This window comes from Colletotrichum scovillei, assembly GCF_011075155.1.
Source record: "Colletotrichum scovillei strain TJNH1 chromosome Unknown Contig00006, whole genome shotgun sequence".
NCBI classification, from domain to species: domain Eukaryota; kingdom Fungi; phylum Ascomycota; class Sordariomycetes; order Glomerellales; family Glomerellaceae; genus Colletotrichum; species Colletotrichum scovillei.
Window position 1 is genome coordinate 4,063,812 of NW_023336264.1, and position 20,319 is coordinate 4,084,130.

A 20,319-nucleotide genomic window follows, 5' to 3' on the forward strand; every position below is an offset into this window, starting at 1 on the left:
TTGACTCATGGACCGATTCTGGGAAAGACATCACCGGAGAGCTACCGTGAGCTGCCGTATCAAGACGTCACAGAGGGGATCATCAAAGAGGTGGAGATCAAATCGCTTCGAGTTGAGTTTTGGGACCGAAACTGGTCCCGTTCTCTCGCAAGACAAGACATACAAAAATTGGTATCGAACAACAGAGAGCCGCCCTCCGTAAAACGCCAATATGCCAAACCAAATTTGCGCGCGCGAAAATTTTCACAAAAACGACAGATTGCCAACCCGCCTATACCAGTTCCATGCTAGTACAATCGTTCCCTTCATGCAACTTCGTTAGATTTCGAAATGTGTGGAAAACTCGTAATGGTCCCTCGAATTCTTTCCTTCAAAAAGACTTCCCCATCTGGCCAGATATCCCCGCAATGCAGTTGCCTCCTCCTCCTGTAACGCACGATCAAACGTCAAATCAGGCCTTGAAGAGCTTGGGCTTGAGGATCTCGAGCGCGAGTATCGACTGCTCGCAATCGAGAATGACGGCCCCGGCCCGGGCGGTGGAGAGGTACGACAGCCCCGCGCTGTCTCCCGTGCGCATATCCTGCACCAGGGTCCCCGCCACGCCGCATACGATACCCGTAGCCTCGAACGGCAGGCTCTCGAGGTCCAAGAAGATGGGCGTTAGGTTGGTCTTGGTGTCGCCGACGAGGGAGTCGCCAAAGAGGCCGAGCAGCGACTTGTCGAGCAGCAAGGAAGGCGGGTCCTCCTGGGCGAGGGTGATGGAGAGAAAGCGCGGGCGCGCGGCCAGGGCGGAGATCATGGCCGTGTAGAGCTTCGCGTCGATGTTGTCGAGCCAGGTTTGTCGGTGGCTGTTGCCGGTCACCTGGCGGCTGAGCGAGGGCCGCTGGGTGTGGGAGAGCTCGCCGCCGAGCTGCGAGGTCTCGCGGCCGGAGCACTGGACCAAGAGGAGGTTGTCCTCGACGTAGGGGGCGACGCTGCGCTTCTTGAGCAGGTCAAAGGTGCGGACCTGCAGCTCGGCGATGGTAGAGGGTGGCGGGGTCAGCGGCGGGGCGCCGGCGCCGTTGCTGCCGTTGGTCTGGCTCGGTCCGCGGGAGTGTATCGAGGCGGCGGGGCTGACAAAGTTGGAGTCGTTGTCGGCGAGTTCGAAGCCGCGGGCGAGAAGGGCCTTTACAACCGTCTGCCTGTCCTTGCTGGGGACGAGGATGAAGTCGGAGTAGTAGGTAGTGATGAAGAAGATGGGAATCCCGGCGAGAGCGAGGGGAGAGGTCAGTTCCATGACGCGGCCGGCGGCATCCATGCCGGCGCTGATGACGGAGAGCACGAGGTAAGTGTCTTTGGATATTGACACGGATTTGGCCAGGTCTTTTGGGAGATCCTGGATGGCCGGCTCAAAAACGTTCTTGGCCCAGGAGCTGTGGCAGACGATGGAGCACTCCATGGGGGTGACGCTAATGTTGAGGAAGCCATGTTGGCTCTCGGCGTTGAGACCTTCTAGTTCATGTTCCGGCTCTCCTTTTGACGCCTTGAGGGTCTGGGTCTGCGGGAGAAGGACGCGGAGAATGGGCTGCAGGAGTACTGAGTACAGGTCGAGGGGGATATGGATTAGGGTGTAGTGGCCATCCTGCAGGGAGCGCAAATGCGGTGTTAGTTGAGAAGCACGATAGAGCCAAAGAGGTCTGCAAGGACCAAGACATTTTGTGTGTGTCATTATCTGCTTTAGCTCCGAGAGCAATGTGCAACTCGGGGCGACGGCGACGGTGACGGACACAGCGTTGCAGTGGGACGAAGTAAAAAGCCCCGCATTTTGGTGACTCTTGAGATTCATTCCCGCGTTGCGGTTGTGTGGGTGTGTGTGTCGTGTGCGCAGTATGAAGATGGAGGGGGGCAATGAGTGACACAGGATGTTGGAGAAACTTACGAGAAACGAGACCTGGGCATTCATTGTGAGGCGCAACCTTCTGATGGCAGTTGGAGAGCCACAAGAATGCTTTCCCGCGCGCCAAAGTTATCCTGACGAAGAAAAGGGAAAATCAAGAGGAAGAAATAGCAGGTTCGATGTGCCGGTGCACGGATGGTTGGTTGAAAGTTTGCGCGCGCACCGGGGATGATATCGGAGGGGGACGGGGGCAACTAAAGGTGTTCCTGCAGCCGGCTTCGGTTTGATCTTTTCATACGGAGTATACGCTGCTCGGGGGTTCGGGTGTCGTTGGAAGTTTCCTTGGTCACAACCGGCGGGGTCCGATGGCTGTCTTTTTTCTTTGCCTCTCTTTTTCTGGGTCCTCTTGAAAAGTCCAAGAGTCGTTGGAAAAGTTTAAGCTTTCGGTAGTCGTGGGCTGACAGGGGAGTCGTCTCTTGTTATCTCTCTTTCTCTGATGTTGTATTTCCCCTTGCGTCTGATTTACGGATGGGTTTGCGGGGAAACAGATGCCTTGGTGGTGTTAAAAAAGAAAAAGGATGAGGACTGGGAGGCTTTACCAAGGTAAGGTAGAGGAAAGATGTAAGCCGGGGAAATGAACAAAGGGAGAGAGAATCCCCAAAAGTGAAAACTAGGAAAAAGGGAAGGGGGATGGGGCAAGGTTAAAAGGAAGTGCACGAGAGGAGACGTTGGAAGGGGAAAAGAGGAATTAGGTTCGTATGGGAGGACCCTGAAGACGAGCTACTATCCAAGGTGGGCAGGGCAAGGCAAGGCAACAGAAGCTGGGCACTAGGTACTCCGTACTCACTTCTGATTTGGGGGTTGCCTACCTACTTACTGTTGGCACCTATTTCTCACCTCAGGCTGGCCATGATACATTTACAGCCCAAATGAGGTGAGAGGAGGGGTGGGAGGGGTGTTCAAGAGAAGGAGGAGAAAGTACATGGGCCTTGGTACGTAGGAGTGCGGCGTGGTGCTGCAGCAGCAGAATCAGCAGCAGCGTACTTTCTGCGGCGGCGGCGGCCGTCCCAAAAAGCGCACTAGAGCACGATCTGTGCGTCTACATGCCGACGAGCACAGTACCTACTTTACATAGCAAGATAAGCTGAAAGGAAATGTACCTCACGCAGTATGTGGGAGGAAGGGCTGAGACGAGACGAGACGAGACGGAGCCCAGATGGGCGCTGAGCATGGGAAAGGAAAAAAAACGTGGGTTTTGCGGCTTTGCCTGCTCACTGTCCGTAGTTCATTTTTCTTGCCGCGATATTCCGGGCCACTAGAGGGCGTGGAGGGGGGTTGCAGATAAGGTGAGGTCCGTAATGTCACAGTAGCGTTGAAACTTGAAAGCCTGTGCTTTTTGGAGCCAGGGCCCAAGGGGGGTGAGTGACGACGATTCGGTGATTTTGCGCCGAGATGGCGGATGGCATTTCGTGATTTAATTTCCTCATATCTTGTTGGTTTGACGAAACATCATTTGTTGTGGCTATCACCGGTTCTGGCCTCGGGGATCTACCGCGTTCCCGTGAATCCATTGAAGGATCATGACCCTCTGTGGAGAATGCCGAGTGGAATATTCCGTCAAAGGTTGTGTCGTTTCCGTCCAGTCGCAGTTTGTTTTGCTGTCGTGCTCTCTTCTGGTTCGACGATATCCTCTATATCTTACTTATATCGTCACTTCTCAAAGACGGCCAGACTCGGTCAGTACACCGGCAAAAGCTGAGTCTTGATCTGACGACTTTGACTTCGAACGAGGGCTATATCCGTAGATTCGAATGTGATACATGAAAGAACCCATCGTCCATCTTGTACCACATTACGTGCTATGCGTGGGGTAACTCGTGAGAAGCTTAGCTCGTGCGTGGCTATATGCGGACAATGGCATGTCTTGGAATGTATTGTCTCGAACTATGACGAGGACGGTGTGAGTTCACTCGCAATTGTCTTGAACCCAAAACCCACGCGGCTACCTACCCATCATCACCGAGAGCTACTGTGCATTGTTCCGTTGGTTCTGCAGGTCAGAGGGAGAAGGGTGTGGGCGGAGATGGGCAGCATGACATGGCGGGGTTGAGCAGGGGTTCAAGGAAGTACAAGGTTTTGAAAGACCCATGATTGCATCTTTGGGAAGTGGGCGTCTAGTGTACACTACGGCCAGCCTGTCTCTCCTCAACGCCGCCGCCGCTGTCGCCGCGTCCACGGCGAGCAAGACCGAAATTGGTGAAGCGGGTGGGGGGTTTTTCGTGATGTTATGCCTTTTTCTTTGCTGGGTTTTTCACGGGGATATCCTTCTAGTCAGATCTCGTCTCACGTTGTCTTCTTTCTCTTCTTATCTGATTGAGGGTGTTGCGTCAAAGGTAAAGAGATGTGCTTCCACCGGGCATCGGCGGCGCTTTCTCGCGATGTTCTATCCTCGGTCGTGAGGAAGTGAAGAAAAAGCGCGGTTCGGCGGGCGCTCTCGAGTCAGGTAGGCATATGGGCCTCGGGAAGGGGTCCTTCTCTCCATCCTAAACATGGGAAACCCCGTGTAAGTCGCCAGTTGAGCCGCTGCCAATCTTCTCTCCACTATCAGAAAACCTAAACCTCGCGTTCCCGTTTTTTTTTTTTTTTGTTCTCTTTTTTTTTTTTTAACTTTGGTCCTTGACATCCGAGCCAGATATTGCGACACTACAATGGTGACTTGGAATCGCCAACAAAAGTGTAAAATCGTGTCACCAATGATGAGACTGGGCTTTGCCGCGCCATGCTGGCTTTGCATCTCGCCATCCATCGCGACAGCTGGACCGTGACCTCCATGCCCATGTTCATGTCCATGTCCAAGTCGTGAGTCGTTCAGGGTTGGCATGGGGCAGACGGGCAAACGAGCGGTTTAGATGACTACTCTTGAGTCTTGAAGCCTTGTCCTCACCTCGACTTGCTCTAGCTGCCTACCTACCCTACCGAAGACTGCCCAAAGGATGAAGGACAGCAATGAAGTACATGAAGAGGAACCGGCCGGAGCTGGAAGCAAAACTGCAGAAGGAAAAAGGTTCAGAATGCCGTTTCGGGCGACGTGCATAAGACTAGTTGAATCGGGAGCGTGGGGGTCTCAAACTCTGGGCGGTTCTCCGGTACTTTACTACTTGGTAGTTCGCGTAGTAGCCGAGATGCCTGCTTTCTTCTTGCTTTAGCTAGTTGCCAGCGGCTACAGAACCCCAGAGAATCTCTCCTCGGCCCTGGATGAAGAAGCAGGCGTATCCGTTCCCTGAATATGAACACGGCATTGCTAGGCCCAACGGACAAACAGAATGTGAGAAACAAGGCACGGAAAACCTGCATTAGACCATGACCGTTGGGGAACGACTGGGGAAGTCGCTTACATCTTGTGTAACTCGTGAAGCAGTCACGTTTGTTTCCCATTTCCCCTTTCAGTTCTAACTTCTCACCCTCTGCCACTCTTTGCCTCCCCCAAAACGAGCCATGATGGAAATGATGTAAGACGACGAGGTGCCCTGTCTTCCAGGTTGCTATGTAGTAGGCAAGGGATGATGATCATGGATGTATGGGTGCATCGGTCACTTCTCCGTGCCCTTTACTGCGTACCTCACCTCACCTCTCGTCAACTTGGGGTCTGCTGCTACCTCGCCCGTCACCTCTCACATATCAACTCTCACCACCACACGGGAAGCAACGCTGACGGGCGTCTCTCCCACAGATACTGTACCAACACACGCACATGAGCGCCCAATTGCCTGGAGCAGCATAACAGCGGCTGGCCTCGGCATGCGCATCGACTTGCTGATTGAAAGACACGAAGAGGGAAAAAAGCCCATCACGATTCACCATTGTCAACCCCCGCGGGGGTTCTTCGACAACCGCGCTTTTGACCATCCGTATGCTCAATCGGGTCTACACATCAGGTCACGGAGCAGGTTCTTGAAGATGGTCTTCGACAATGATACGTCTGCAGACAGCGGCACTCACGGCAGTTGTGGATTTGATCCTCTCAGCTGAACCCCTCCATCCCGCCGTGTGCTCATGCCCAAGCAATACCTTGTCCCTAACTATTCGTTCGAATACGCTACTTCAGCTTCACAATAGCAATCCTCAGCTTCAACACCCCACCTCATCTCCAACGCCATTGCGTCAGACCAGTAGATTCAGCCAGCCCACGGTGCGTGCCTGTGTAGCAGCCCGCGAGAAGAGGGAGGAAAAAGCAATTCTTCGTTCCCTTTCTCCCCCAGGTCCGACATGGACCATGGACCAGACCCCCGCCGATCGCAACGGTTCCTGAACCTTGTCCGAACCCTTTCCCTTCTGGTCGTGCAACTGGCTCAATTGGCCTCTCTGATTTGCTTCGAAATCGGCGCTCCATGCACAAAGTCATCGGGGTTAAACAAAGAAGCATGGGTTCCCTCCAAAGGAATTTCACTAACACGGCAATATACCTGGTCCAATACCTGTAGGTGCTGCGTCAACCCCCCTTGCTAATAGAAAAGCTGCTTTCTGCTACTGCAAGATGCCGTGGCAGCTACGACGTCCGGGTTTCCCGTTATCGACAAGCCGGGCCAAGGAGGAACAACAGGTGTTTGGGATGGACAGGTCCTTGGGAAGAATACAACCTGCCGGCGAGAGCCCACGGCTCCAATTAGACGGCGCAACTCTCGGTCAACTTGTGAGGGCGCATGGAGAACCCCGCTCCTCTCGGCCAGCAAATCCACAGTCCGCCCCCATCCCACTCTTCCTATTCCCCTCCCGCAACCCGGCCGCTGCATCCAGACCAAACTCGCAAACCCCCCATCCCAGAGCTGCAACCTAGGATCCGATCCCTTCAGCAACCGCGTCCAAATGTCACCCTACCACTACCAAGTCTGCGAAGTCCCTCGGCTGGCCGCTTCTAAGCGTCCTGTTGCTGCCAGAGCTGGTCATCGACCCCCAAATCGACGGCCTGGGGAGGTTGGGAAACCTGACTCGCCAGAGAAGCGTGGGTTGGCGACGTCGCGACGACGACTCCCGACGACAGTCTGACTTGTGACACCTCCTCGCCCTACTAGCAATGCGTCTACGGAGTAGATCGGCCCAGCTTGGTGCCCCGAATACTCGGTCGCGGCTTACACCACATGCAGATGGGAGGTATTGGCAGGCACAATACGTCGGTCATCGTCACCGCACACACCAATGACAGCATCGCACACCTTTTCGGGAAGACCTTGGATCATCATTCACGAGTTGAGTATCATATGTTCAAGTGACGAGACTTGGAGGATCGAACATGATCCTATAGAGCAAGAGGCAATAAGTGGTTTACAGGGTTTGTCACTGAGCGGAATACCTCTGCTCTCGCTCAATTGCCCCATTCGGCATTGTCTGCATCCCCGGCGTGGGATGCTCAGTTCTCACGAGAGCACTTGAGACTCCCAAGCTGACAACAACACGGAAGACGAGGCAAAAACCCTTAATGAGCCCACTTGACTGGAGACAGGTGATACTCACCGGTTTGCCACGATCCATCATCTGGCCGGAGCTTCGCCGAGGTCTCGACTCTTGACCTTTGGGCAATGAGTCTTTTTCATTCTTCTGTTTTTCGTCTTCTTCTGCTCCAAGTCTCTGGAGAAATGCTACACCAATCATCTTCTTCCCTTTTTTTAGCCTTTGATCGTGCTTCCTCAAGTCTCCGATGGATCCCCCCGTTCGTCCGTGCTTTTTCACTTATCTCTGGTGTTGCGGATCAGATCGTACCCGTTCCCAGATCCACAGATAGGGAACTCACCAAGGGCCTAAACGTTTTGGCGTTATCTCAGACTATGACTGTCCACCCCCGGTCCCTCGAATAGCGTCTGTTGACTTATACCTAGGCTCTGGCCAACTAGGCCCGGTAGCTTCAACGTCGGCGGGGCAAACAGCGGCTAACGAAGGATGTGAAAGAAAATTTCGAAATATGGTTCGATATCGCGTATACTGCAGTACCAGAGAGGTCTTTGGCGCGGTTCTACTAGGCTGTCCCATCGTCCTCCACTCATACCAGTGTTGTCGTTCCAACCCATGGGTGAGGCTGTCCACGCTGTAAATCACCGAACGTTCACCGAGACACGCATACCCTGCTCCCGAGTCCCTTCTCATTACTATCACTGGCGTTTTGCACTATGGCAAGAAAACTGCGGTTATTCATGACTATACTGTCAAGCGATATTGGCCATGTGTCACTAATGGCCAGACCTGCCGCCATTATCACTTAACCATAGAAAAGACCTATGACACTGCCGGTAAGGACGAAGGAGTAATATCGGAGCTAAAATAGGCCGGGCAATTCTCGTAGTTTCCGGTTTGCAACCCTCTGCAATCGTGGATTCCTGTCCCCCGTAAGAAATCGGCAATTGTCACTGGGAGAATAGTCGCTTATAGAAGTACCAACGGTGGTGGTAGTGACGGTAATACTTAGCTATAGATCTGGCTGGTAGTAGAACGCAGTCGATGAAGCTAAGTCTATGCAGTAAAAAATGATTCGTCTCTTGTAAGAAGTGTATGAGTGCCACAACTCAACAGGCCCGGAGCTGTTTACAATCCATGTCAAGCCTGCTTTAGATCATGATATAACCACTATGCTAAAGAGGTAGATTGTGACGATCGTCGTCCACTTGGACACTGGGCTATTTGAGTTTCGTTTAAGAATTTTCGTCGTCGTCCGAAAAACTGACATTATATAGGAATCCCTCCGCGTTTAGCAATGGTGTCGGGGCATATCGTGACATGATATGTATCCATCTTTTTTCAAAGTAATGAGTTTGCTCTTGAACATTCTATTCCCGTTCATGTTCTCGCAGAAGTTACGCATCTGTGCCTCAATCATGGCCAGTTCCGTCTACTTCCCGTCGCGATCAGAGATGGCTTAGTAGACGTCCTCACCGACTAAAACTCTCGTAGATATAGGGGGTTTGTGAAAGAAGAGTGATTGGGAATTCAGAAGATGACTTTGATGGGAAAGCGGGAGAACGAAAGTTGGGGGCTGAACGAGGTCGACGGCAGCTTTATGTATCTGTTCTTTAGTTGAGTGCACTTGGCGTAGCCATATACAAAAGATGGTGGGCCTTTTCCAGTTGCAGAGTATTGACTGTGAGCCCTGATCGTATTTACCTCACGTATCTGCATATATCGAATCTCCCAGCCCGCCACTATGCGGCTGGAATGAAGTCAAGTCAGGTGGAACCCAGCTATCAAGTGTAAGGTAGGCCGGTGGATGGACGCGAGCTAAACCACCCGAAAACAGCGGAAAAGTAAGACCTTTCGGCATGGCATATCAATTTACTTACCACGAGGCCACTTGCGGCATGCCTAACAACACCGGTTGACCGCTGAAGCTTTTTGCAAAGCATAGGTAGAAGTATCTTCACATATTCTGCCATTTGAGTGGGAGAGAATAAGATCCGACTCAAAGCTTGACGAGTTACAGATAGGCCGCAAAGAATGAGAATGAAGAACTTCAACATCACGTCCTGCCGTGTAGTCTACAAGACTACGAAACCTCGATCCTGATTGTAAAATCCCCAGCGACACTGGTCACTACCTTCAAGGGAAAATTCGGATATCCAGCTAGCAGCGTGTCTGAAACTTTGAAGTTGAACCAAGACACTCTTTCCAAAGACAGTAACCGTTACTAATAGTATGAGCTAGAACCTGGTTAGCTGGTCGGCAGCTGGGTGTGACTGTCTCTCGTTCCCCCGCATTGCGAGCCGTGCCGAAGTACACGTAGTGTCGCACTAATCTGTCTAGTAGTCGGACATGTTGGGATGGCTGAGAAGTCAAGCTTCAGCTGAACGGGATCATCGCATTTTGCCCAATCAATAGCGTATGCAGTTCTCAAAATTCACATACATTTTTAAGTGTTCCTAAAGCGTCATTTGGGTTCTCAGCTGTTGCCGCTGTCGTCCGTTTCCAGTCATGTATGTGTATGGCCCAAGCCAGGTGCGCCTTACTCCTCGGCCCTCATTAATTTTGTCATAACCCCATGTGATGCCGCATTCCATGGATGAAGATATTTATCAATGTTGGCAAGTGATCGACTAGTGGTATGAGCTTCAAGGGGCAGGGCGATTGGAGACATTTCTCTATACCTTGTGTTAACAGTAATCATGAATGTCGTCATCGCCAAGTAGTCCAAAATGACAATATGTTGTTCTTATACCATTTTCAAATATCGTTCCAACGCCTCAAGTAGCGACATCAATTGTTGTTGGGAGTAGCTTCCTCGATTCTTTTCAGAGTATCTCTCTTAGGGTCATATCTTAGCGTCGTGAGTTCCCAGAGTACTTGAGGCATTGCCGTGATCTGCTGGGCCTCGGAAATTTCTGCAGTTGTGAGACAAGGCCCATCTCTTCAGAAACGCGTTCAGAGGGCTATTAGAAAGTTACACTGCATGATGTCTCGAAAAAGAGCAGCTGAATGTACCGCCTGGGGAAGCCAGTCAAAGAATAGAGTCAATCTTGTGAGATAGGATCCAGAGAAGCGTTTGAAGCTTGTCAATGTTTTGTGAGGGCCGCGTGGTCAAGAATTTCTCTCTGCGGTATGTGTCTGTCGCTACATAACATGCCTACTGAACGGGACCCGTAACCCTCTATGAAGTCGTTGAAAATGGTCTACAATCAACTCCCTGCATATGAATCATTGGAACCAGGCCAGCCAAACTCTTTCTGAGCTACCGGGGCTAGCTGAACCCTTAGGATCAGACCACATCGCAGCCACAAAACACGGCCTGGACAGCCTCGCGTTCCTGACGAAGTGACCTGGTGGTTTGCTACAAATGTCTGGACGAGTGCGGCCGTGACCCGGTCGTGGCTCATAACCTGTCAGTTGTGAAACTACTCTGAACGGTATTGATGCGCACGAGGTTTTCGAACAGCCGGAAGAAGAAGTCAATCAGAGGGTCATTACTTGTTCCATATGTCAGGTAGGAGCTGAAAATAATGGCTGGCTGATTAAAACTCTCCGAGAACGGAGATCCGCTGCATCATAAGTCCCGCCAGCGGGCTGGCCTTAGAGCTCCTGGTTTTGGGTCTAATGCTCGATGCACAATATTCATAGCTTTAAAGACCGTACTCTACCACGTTGTGTCACCTCGCGAAAGTTATATAACTCCTTTGGGATCTCTACAATATTGCTCTCCAGATTCCTCGACTCATTCAAGATTACATTTCGCAACCTTCGAAGCACCTATAAGTCTGCAACAAAAAGCCTTACAGCCATGACAAACAAATACACCATTGCAGTTCTCAACATGTCCGGGTCCGGGTCGTCCGGATCTACTCAAAGCTATACTATAAGCTACGCAGATGGAGCTGTCCCCTCTACCAAGACCTTTCCAGTCGACATCAATGATCAGAAGGTCAAGACTTTTGAGCTTGCGTCTACAGAGGGTAAGCTTAAAAATACACTACGAGCGCCATGTTGGATCATCCTATCTTACATATTTTCTAGTCGTCTTTAAAATCATGGTAAACCCGAGCGGTGAACCAAATGCCGAATTCATTCTTGGCGTAAATGGACAGGGTATGTCGGCAAATGTAAAACACGAGGAGAATAATACACTGGCAGTTGTGATTGTATGAATCCTTCGAGCTTGGGTCAGAGCTGGGGCTGAAGAATAGACTGGTTAGTTAGACTATTGGGAGAAACGTTAGCTTAGCCACAAGTACCCGTAGCTGTCCTTGCGCAAATGTAGCTGCGTGAATGATGGACCTCGATGGCTGTATGGAAAAATGTTCCGTGAGTAACGGGTAAGACTAAAGACTAAAGGCCAATGCATCTCGCATCACTTCCAGAGCATCGGTCGAAAAGTATCCAATGCCTAAGTGTAAAACATACTGTACGCCAGGATGATTCACATTTCTCCACAATCACAAATGGTAACAGCTATGTATCTCTGGCCCATTCAGGGTTTCTAAGGTCTGTCTATGTAACTCTTCGTGGGGAACCCCTGCATGAACGATGCCTCACGAACAAAGGGGCTGGAATTGCTGGCTACGCGTATCACTCATTTACCCACGAGTGCGAGAAGACTTCTGCCCCCCATTCTTAGATTTGTCATGATAACCCAACTGACTGAAGTGAGTTTATGTATGACATCGACTCTCTCGACGCGCATTGCGATATCCGCGATTCGTCCGCTTGCCGTAGCAACTGACTATACGGACGCGGCATAGCCTTATATCGTTTATTTCCTTGTCAGCATCAGTCGTATACCAAAGTCCAATGAATATTTATCTGAAGGCCGTTGAACAATGCGCTCGACTTCGTTGCGGCGTTGACTGTGAGATACAGGCCTGGGGCAGAGGGAGAGGCTCATGTCTTGTGTCTCTTTCCCCGTGGGTATCCCAAGCTCCTGCCGAGACGATAGAGCACAGCAATTGGTGAGTGACAGTGCCACATCTAGTTGCCACCGAGAGAGTCCTTCGGTCCTGGTTGGCCACTTCCAGCAGTCTTTGATGCTCTCGCCCAAGGCAATTCCTGCTGAGAGTGTAAGTCTCCATAAGAGTAAGAGCCGTTCACGGAGAGTATTACAGCCAAACCCAATGTATGGCAGACCTAATCCCAGGTAGAGAAGATGGACAGAACCCCCTCGGTTTCCCTTTCTCATTTCTTGATACCCACAACTACCATATTCCTCGGGCTCTCGGCGTAATCAAACACGGTCTCGACCCAGCAGTCCCGGACGAGGTCGTCGTGCTCCTTCAAAAACAGCCAGCGATCCGTGACGATGAGGGACTCGACGACAGTGGCGCTGAATGCCATGAGACTCCATACGGCCGCGACCTCTTTCTTGCGGGAGGCGTACTCCTTTTCGTACACTTCAATCTCCTCGTCCGTCATATTCGCCATCTTGTCGCGGATCACTTGGCTGTACTGACTGTACTCGCGATTCGTCGTCAACTTGGCTACCGCGCCGCGCACGTAGTCCTTGAGGGACTTGTAGCACGCTTTCCGGAGGGAGCCGATGATGACGGGGTTCGTGGAGGTGTTGAAGGGGGATTCCCTCTCCTCTTCCGTCTGGTCTGATGGTTCTTTGCCTTCCGCGCCGGTTTCGGCCGCAGCGTCGCGGTGGTAGACCTTTGAGATGACGCCGCGGTCGAGGAAAATCTTTTGCAGCACCGCGCGGAACAGGTGCCGCGTGAAGAAGTCGTCGCTCTCGGGCTGCGTCCAGTTCTGCGGCGCCTGACACGCCATCATCCTCGCCGTGATATTCATCCGCACGCCGTGTCCCTTGTACCCGGAAAGCGTCTCGCTCAGAGGGAAACCCTCCGGGTCACGCCGCGCCGACTCGCGCACGACACGGCCGTTGAGCGCCTGTAAGCTGGGACGGGCGTACCCGGCTAGCTTGTAGGTCGGCGGGCCGAGCTTTTCCGTGAGCAGGTTGTAGCAGCAGCCCACGATGGCGACGGAGTGGATAGCCGGGTTCATGACGAGTGAGCGGATGCCGTAGTGCGAGAGGTTCCCGCACGAGTGGATCGAGACGGCCATCATTTTGAGGTCTTGGGAAGATTCCTCCGGGAGGACCTCCTTTTCGATGCGCCCGATGACTTCGGTTAGGTCGCCGCTCTCCAGCCTGCCGACCACGTACGAGACAGAGCCCTTCCCCAGCGCGCGGTTATAGCGCGGCTCGAGCTCCTTGATGGGTCTGAAATCAAAGTCCTCTGCTGCCGCTGCGGCGTCGGGCAAGGCTTTCGCGGGTGCCTTCTTGACAACGTCGGTGCCGAGCCTGTCGGCCTGCATCTGCAGCCACAGCTTCTTGTTGCGCATGACGACCTCCTTGCTCGCCAGGCCGGAGAGCACGTCGAGCCCCTTTGCGCCGTCAATGTTGTGCTCTCGGCCCTCGACGGCGACAACGTGGCGGTTGTAAGGGGGCAGAGCGAGGGTACGGCCGAGGTAGTTTTGGCCGCTACCGAAATCCACGAAATGCGTCGTCTCTTTTCCCCAGCGTGAGGCGATTGAGCCGGCAAGAGAGTCGACGTAGCGTGCGAAATGGGCCACCTCGTGGACTTTTTTGGGCTTCATGCCGACGGCGACGGAGCGGGAGAGCTTTGGCGGGGGTTTACTCTCAGACGTGGTGGGGGAGAAGGTCCTGCGAAGAGAGAGCTTGCGGATGCTGCGAATGTAGTTTAGGAAACTCTCTGGCGGGGCGACTGTCATGGCGTCCAATGGCAAGTTATCGAGGTCATCTCGCATGAGGAGGTCCAGGAGGGCGTCGGTGCCGTAGGAGAGAAGGAAGGGTTGCCATTCCTGAGGAAGGATCTGGGAGAAGAGGCCCCTTTCGTTTGTGAAGAAGTCGAGGACGTGGACGCCGCCGCAGAGGATTTGGAAGATGTCTGTGGTTGTGGCAAATTCTAGGAGCTCCTCGACATAGGCTTCTGGCGAGGGGAACTCATCTGAGCAGGGGAGGGGCTTTTCTGGTATCATCTTTTTTCTCAATTTGAGGCGCTTTTAATAATGTGTTTCTTGTGTGCGCAGGTGACTCTTCGGTGGGTCGAATGATTCACAAATATTCGATATATCAAAGAGCGTGAGTAAGATTCAGTGAGTGGCCCAGTGAAAGATAGTGAGAGCTTCGTATGGAAGTGAGTGAGCATGTGGAGTTGTAAATGGCGGTTGTGAAAATCCCACTTACATAAAATTGGTCAATGGAGGGGAATTTTTCTCGGTGAATGAGGGGCACACCGAGGGGTCGAGCAAGGGTCTTCGGTGACGTCTGATGTCTCGGTGTGGAATGCCCAAACGTGCCGAAGAATATCCGGGAGTACCTTGCACTTCCCCCGAAGCAGCGACCACCAGTGACCTGCAAAAGTGGACACTTATGGAAGACGGGGACGGGAGGTAGCCGTGTCCGTAAAGGTAGCTCGCACCCACCCGACCCGGCCGGCCGCCAGACGCGCAAACGTCATCCCAAGCCGCGTTTACCTAACAGGGTACCTAGATTGACTACAGATCGCCAATTCCGCTCTCAACAATAGGCATCCCTTCTTCAGTACCTACCTACGTTAATTCTTGGCTAGAAACTGCCTCCTTAGAAAGAGATCTTAATCCGCAAGCCAATGCGTCCACGGATGCGCCTTTCCAACCAACCGCCAGGATGATGTCCTCCGCTAACGAAGAGGATCCCTTCCTCCAAGTTCAACAGTACGCAATCGCATCCCCCTCGCATCCAACCACTTAGCACCATCCTTCCTCTAGCTATCACCTTTGAACCAAAATACTGACCAAGAACGCACAAAACAGAGACGTCCTCGCCCAGCTAGACTCAACCAGACCCCTATTCACATCCTACCTCCGCATCCGCTCCCTCTCAACCTCCCCAACCTCCCCCGAACTCGCCTCCGCCCGCGCCGACCTCGAATCAGCCCTCGCCTCCCTAGCCGAAGATCTCGCCGACCTCGTCGAGTCCGTCAAGGCCGTCGAATCCGACCCCACAGCCTTTGGCCTCTCCGGCCCAGAAATCACGCGGCGCAAGAGGCTAGTCCAAGATGTCGGCGGCGAAGTAGAAGACATGCGCGAGGAGCTCGCCAAAAAGCTCGGCGCAGCAACAGCAGCCGGAGGAGGCAAGGGCAAATCCTCAGCAGCAAACTCGGACCTACCCGACCCGAGCTCCTTCGCCATAGGCGACGGCCACCACGGAGACCACGACGACGACGACTACGCGGCCGAGTTCGAGCAGCAGCAGCAGCTCGAGATGATGCGCGAGCAGGACGGCCACCTGGACGGCGTGTTCCGCACCGTGGGCAACCTGCGGCGGCAGGCCGACGACATGGGCCGCGAGCTCGAGGAGCAGAGGGAGATGCTCGAGGTCGTGGACGGCGTCGCGGACCGCGTGGGCGGGCGGCTGCAGACGGGCGTGGCGAAGCTGCAGTACGTGATGCGGCACAACGAGGACCGGCTGAGTAGCTGCTGCATCGCCGTGCTCATTTTTGTGCTGATCTTGTTGCTTATTTTGTTGTTGATCTTGTAAAAAAAAGGGGGGAGTGTCTTTGGCTTGCTGCCCGGCGAGACCAAAGTAATTATGAATGGCTGGAGGACTTTGGGGGGTTACTAGTAGACGACAAAAAAGGGAAGAGTGATAGCGAAATGTCGTTTTCCTTTGAAATGGGGGGTTTGGGAGTTCATGGAGCGGGTTTGGAATTCTTGTCAATGAAGTTTTTTGTCTTTTATTACTCTGGGAGCCTTTCATCCGGGGGTCATGATAGATCGCAGTCATCCAACTAACGAGACGCAATGTCTAGAGTATGTGTCTTTGTATCCTCCCCTACCAGACCGCCCCATCTTGCTTCAATGGATGAACCAAACCAAAGCCCGGGCCCCGTGCTCATCGCAAGTCATTGTAAAGTCTTGCTGATTTGATTCTTTTTGGTGTATAAGCACCCCCAATGCCAGGATGTCCAGAAACGCCATAGTATGTGTACCCCCTTGAAAGCACTTCCCCAATATTGGCAACCCATGCCTCTGATGTATGTGTACAAAAGGTAATTCGTCTACCTTGGCCTTTGTTTCCTCCCCCCACTATCTATGCCACATCTAAACCAGAGTCTCGTCTTAAAACGTCGCCTAGGACCTGCAACGCCTGCGCGGCCGTAGCCCCCGGGGGAGCTCTCTTAGGAAACTCCACCAACGCCATCCTGAGGGCCGCGACGGCGGCGTTGCCGTAAAAGTTGATAAAGCGCTGTTCGTGACCGTCAATCATGGACTTGAGCACCACGTACTGCGTGTTGGAGACGAGCTGCGGCGGGGAGTTGACAATCTGCGCCATGGCCTTCCAGTAGTTTGTTGGCGGGTAAGGGTTCGTCTTGGACGCCTTGCTGAAGTCCCGGAGCGCAATGGCCGCGAAGCCGGCGCCGAGGCCCGTCATCCTGTCGTTGTGCGCCTGCTCGGGTACCCAGTTGCCGTTCTCCTTCTTCCAGCCAATGGCCCTGCGGCCGCCCTCCGTCTTATCGCTGCCTCTAGAGCCGAAAAGGACGGGGCAGGCCACGCGGAATTTGGCGATGAGGATGTCGATCATGGAGCAGCCGCGCCAATGGTAGTCCTTGTTGGAGAAGATTTGCGCCGTTACGATGCCGACCGGCTCGGCCGACTTTGGGTTCGCGCCGCCTTCGTTGGAGAATTGCTGGATGATCGCCTTGGAGAGGATGTTGAGGAGGTATATAAACAGGGCCGGTAGCTGCGGTCCGTTGTTAACAGCGCCATCGGCTGGCTCCCTGTTTTGCTGCACGTATATGCTTGCGTCGATTAGAGGTGACGGGACCTGGCCGCCGAGAGATTCGCGCAGTGCGGCATTGATCGTGGCAAGCTAAGACATCGTTAGTATTTGTCTTGTGACACTAACAAGACCAGACTTACAGGTTGCGCGTTTGCTCCTTTGCCAGCAGTCAGCTGCCCAATAGACTTCCTGATTTGTCTCCGCATTTCTCCCAACTTGCCCTTCAATGGATTCCCAGGCTGCTTCGACAGAGCTTCGACGTCCTTTCGCAGCTTCTTGAGAGCTTGGTGTATCTGGGTGTACCTGTCAACAGTCGGTTGAGCTGGCACTGGTGCAGGCGCGGCAGGCTGAACAGCGGGCTTCGGGGCTGGAGGCGCTGCTGTGGGCTTGGTGAGGAACCCATTGGATTGGGTCGACGGCGTAGCAACGACCTGTGCGGGTGCTGGTGAAGGCGCTGCAGTAGGTGCCTTCGCGGCTGGGAGAGCTGATGTCGGAGCGGTTGTCAAGGAGGCTGGCTTTGGTGCGGCCGGCGGCGCAGCAGCGGGCTCAGCTTTTGCCGCCGTTGTGCCATTGACCTGAGGTTCTTGCGACTTCTTCGGCTCCGGCTTGGGCGGTTCAGGTACTGGTTCGGGAGGTAGTTGAGGAATCTGCTTGGCCTTGAGCTCTCTCAGCCTCTCTTGCTCGGCGCGCACTGCTGCTTCTGCTTTGAGGCGATCTTCTTCCTCTTTTTGTAGTTGTGCTATCCTCCGTTTCTCAGCCTCCAACCTTTGCTTTTCCTCCTGCAATTGGTGGACCTCATAGACCCTCAAAGCGGCGAGGCGAACACGCTCGTGCTCGAGCTGGGCGGCGGCGAGAGCATCGCGATGGCTCAGCTCTGAGTTACGATTCTCGGACAGAAAATCTGCCGTGAAGCCTCGTTCGGGGCTCGACTTGATGTTGCTATTGTGCTGGCTTCTCCGCGAAGGAGAAGAGTGCGCCATGGTTGGTCGCACAGTTGGCTACCAATGGCCTCGATGGTGTGGTCGTAGGTGGGAGTTGAGACCAGGCCCTACGGCATCGGGCGGTGGGGTCAGGCGCGGGATGCAAAATTGCACCGACAACCGAGAGAAACAAAATCAACAAAACCCAAGGACCAAACACACCAACAAACGGCCGATCAGAAAGAGTGACGTCCGCGGGTGGGCGGTTGGATGGGAAAGGCAAGGCAAGGCTCGGGCGATCTCTGAGAGAGTCCAGACGAGGCTGTGCTTCTTGACGTCTTCGGGGGCCGTTTGGGTCGAGTGGTGTCGTCAAGCGGACAAGGTATTGGTTGACGGTAGGTATGCAGTAGAAGGCGTAGGTACTGTCGAGTTCAGGTTGGGCGCGGCGATGGTGTGGAGCAACAAAAAATGATACGATGTATCAGGCGCGCTTTGATGTGGGATAATGCTACCGTTCGCGGCGGCCTGGGGCTCTTTGAGGTGAATTGGGGCGGGCCTGTTGCTGAGCTGTGGGAAAAGGCGACGACCCTTGCTGCGCTGTCACCCTGGACCCCGTGTTGCTGCTTGCAGCTCTACCCTTTTTGCTCCATGGGGTGGAAGAGCAGACGAGCAGACCAAAGTGATGGAGCAGGGCAGTCAGCAGAGCAGCCAAAGAAGCAGCAACCGACCAGGCCTCAGAAAAACGAAGAAGAGACGTCGCCGTGGTAGCAGCCCAGGTGGGTCCTTTGGAAGCTCAATGGACGAATGGTAGCTTTGGAATCTGGCAGAATGAAGCATAGCGTCCCCGCTGTTTGGTTGGACCGCAAAGTGGGGTCTTAGCCCGAACACGGGCAGTCGGATTTATTGCCGGGCGGTCAAGAACTGTGTACGAACTTCCTCGGTCTCTGCACCGTTATCCGTACAAAAAGTGCATTTGTAGGTACTCTACGGAGTGCCTGTGTCAATGAACAAAAGTAAATATTCGTGTCATGTCGTTGAAATTCTGCAATTGGAGTCGGGCCCGGCCCAACTTTCCAACTGGGGAGTCGGCCCAAGTTTTGGATCTGGCCCGTCTCGCCTTGACTTTCCCTCTCGGTTTTGCTGGCCTGACAGATGAAAATCGGCAACAGCAAACACGACCGTAGACTGGACGGAGCGTCCGAGAGCTGGGCATAACGGGGAAGAGAATCTTCAACCTAGTATTCGTACCGATACCTGCTCAGATAGAGTGTGTGATGCCATTGAGGAGAAATCTTGTCAGGGAGGTACGTAGTCAACTCCACCGTTGCACTGGGGGGAACATGTCAATCACGGCTCTGATGAATGATGGCTGAGGGATGCTGCCATGCTGCCATTGCCCGGAGCTTCCTGGTGCTCATGGCTGGGGGACCGGCCAGAGCAACGCAACGCAACGCAACGCAACGCAACGCAACGCAACGACAGGAGAGCTTGCTGCAGCCTGCAAGCCTCGCTCAGGTATCCGTACGGTACGGTACGGCGTAGGGGTTCTGTTGATGTGGTGTCCAACGATGCGGTATCCATCCGGAAACACTGGCGTATTCCTGTTCCCCCCCTTGACTTGAGCCCTGCATTTGGTTTGCCCACCGCGCAGCACCCCCGTAGACGCCAATGTACCTAGTAAGTAGCCGCCGCTCGCCGGCCGCTGACCATCCTGTTGCCCCAAGGTACGAAGCCAAGGTTCCTGACTTGCTGGCCCTAGGTATTTTGTTTGTGCTGCTAGCAGCTGTATGCGTACATAAGGTAAGGTCATGTAGGTAGGTAGTCATACTGTTGACTGTGTCAGTAGTCAGTGCCAGTGTGCGAAACTAAGAGGCCGCAGGAGACGGAACTTGGCGGGCGTTCCAGTCCCAGTTCCAGCCCAGCCCTCGAGAGACTCGAGAGTAGGTATGGAGTACGCAGAAGAGACTGAGAGTCAACCCCCCTCGGCTCGCTCCTTGTCCACCTACGTAAGGTGTCTGGGACGACGACTCTGGTGCGGGTGAGATGGGCGACAGGTCAAAGTCAGGGTGGTGCACTACGGCAAGGTACTGATCATCAAAGTATCCGAGCGGCTAACCTGTTACCTGTCCTCGAACCCGGAAGCCCTGACCTGGTTCTGGCTCTGTCTCTGGGCCTGGCGTGCAGCGTAGGTGCGGCGTGGACTCTCCCCACCCGCGTCGAGACCTGACTGACTGGAGACGTCTGACTGAGTCTTGTTTCCGTACCTCAAGTAGGTATGT

At 53.7% G+C, this 20,319-nt stretch overlaps 4 protein-coding genes across 4 annotated transcripts; 1 reads left to right on the forward strand and 3 right to left on the reverse strand.

Moving 5' to 3' along the window:
- Positions 1–113: 113 nt before the first annotated feature.
- Positions 114–3,265, reverse strand: HER10_EVM0006677 (uncharacterized protein). The gene is made up of 2 exons (XM_035476257.1): positions 1,919–3,265; positions 114–1,621 (listed from the first exon to the last, which is right to left on the reverse strand). Exons 1-2 carry the CDS (start codon positions 1,940–1,942, stop codon positions 452–454), a joined length of 1,194 nt encoding a protein of 397 aa, XP_035332794.1. The 5' UTR covers positions 1,943–3,265; the 3' UTR covers positions 114–451.
- Positions 3,266–12,514: 9,249 nt separating this feature from the next.
- Positions 12,515–14,335, reverse strand: HER10_EVM0005842 (uncharacterized protein; the record flags this gene model as incomplete). Its single annotated transcript, XM_035475446.1, has 1 exon — positions 12,515–14,335. The coding sequence occupies one exon, from the start codon at positions 14,333–14,335 to the stop codon at positions 12,515–12,517; it is 1,821 nt and encodes a 606-aa protein (XP_035332689.1).
- Positions 14,336–15,005: 670 nt separating this feature from the next.
- HER10_EVM0006443 (syntaxin 6) lies at positions 15,006–15,878 on the forward strand (the record flags this gene model as incomplete). Its single annotated transcript, XM_035476027.1, has 2 exons — positions 15,006–15,052; positions 15,152–15,878. 2 exons carry the CDS (start codon positions 15,006–15,008, stop codon positions 15,876–15,878), a joined length of 774 nt encoding a protein of 257 aa, XP_035332764.1.
- Positions 15,879–16,430: 552 nt separating this feature from the next.
- HER10_EVM0007240 (GLE1-like protein) lies at positions 16,431–18,100 on the reverse strand (the record flags this gene model as incomplete). The annotated part of the gene is made up of 2 exons (XM_035476802.1): positions 16,431–17,210; positions 17,261–18,100. The coding sequence occupies 2 exons, from the start codon at positions 18,098–18,100 to the stop codon at positions 16,431–16,433; spliced, it is 1,620 nt and encodes a 539-aa protein (XP_035332851.1).
- Between the last annotated feature and the right edge of the window lie 2,219 nt (positions 18,101–20,319).

Bases quoted from the DNA above. Each gene is read 5' to 3' on its own strand.
- HER10_EVM0006677 (XM_035476257.1), bottom strand. From the start codon at position 1,942: ATGAATGCCCAGGTCTCGTTTCTC. The intron at 1,622-1,918 runs GTAAGTTTCTCC...CGCTCCCTGCAG, and splicing joins ATGCCCAGGTCTCGTTTCTC to GATGGCCACTACACCCTAAT.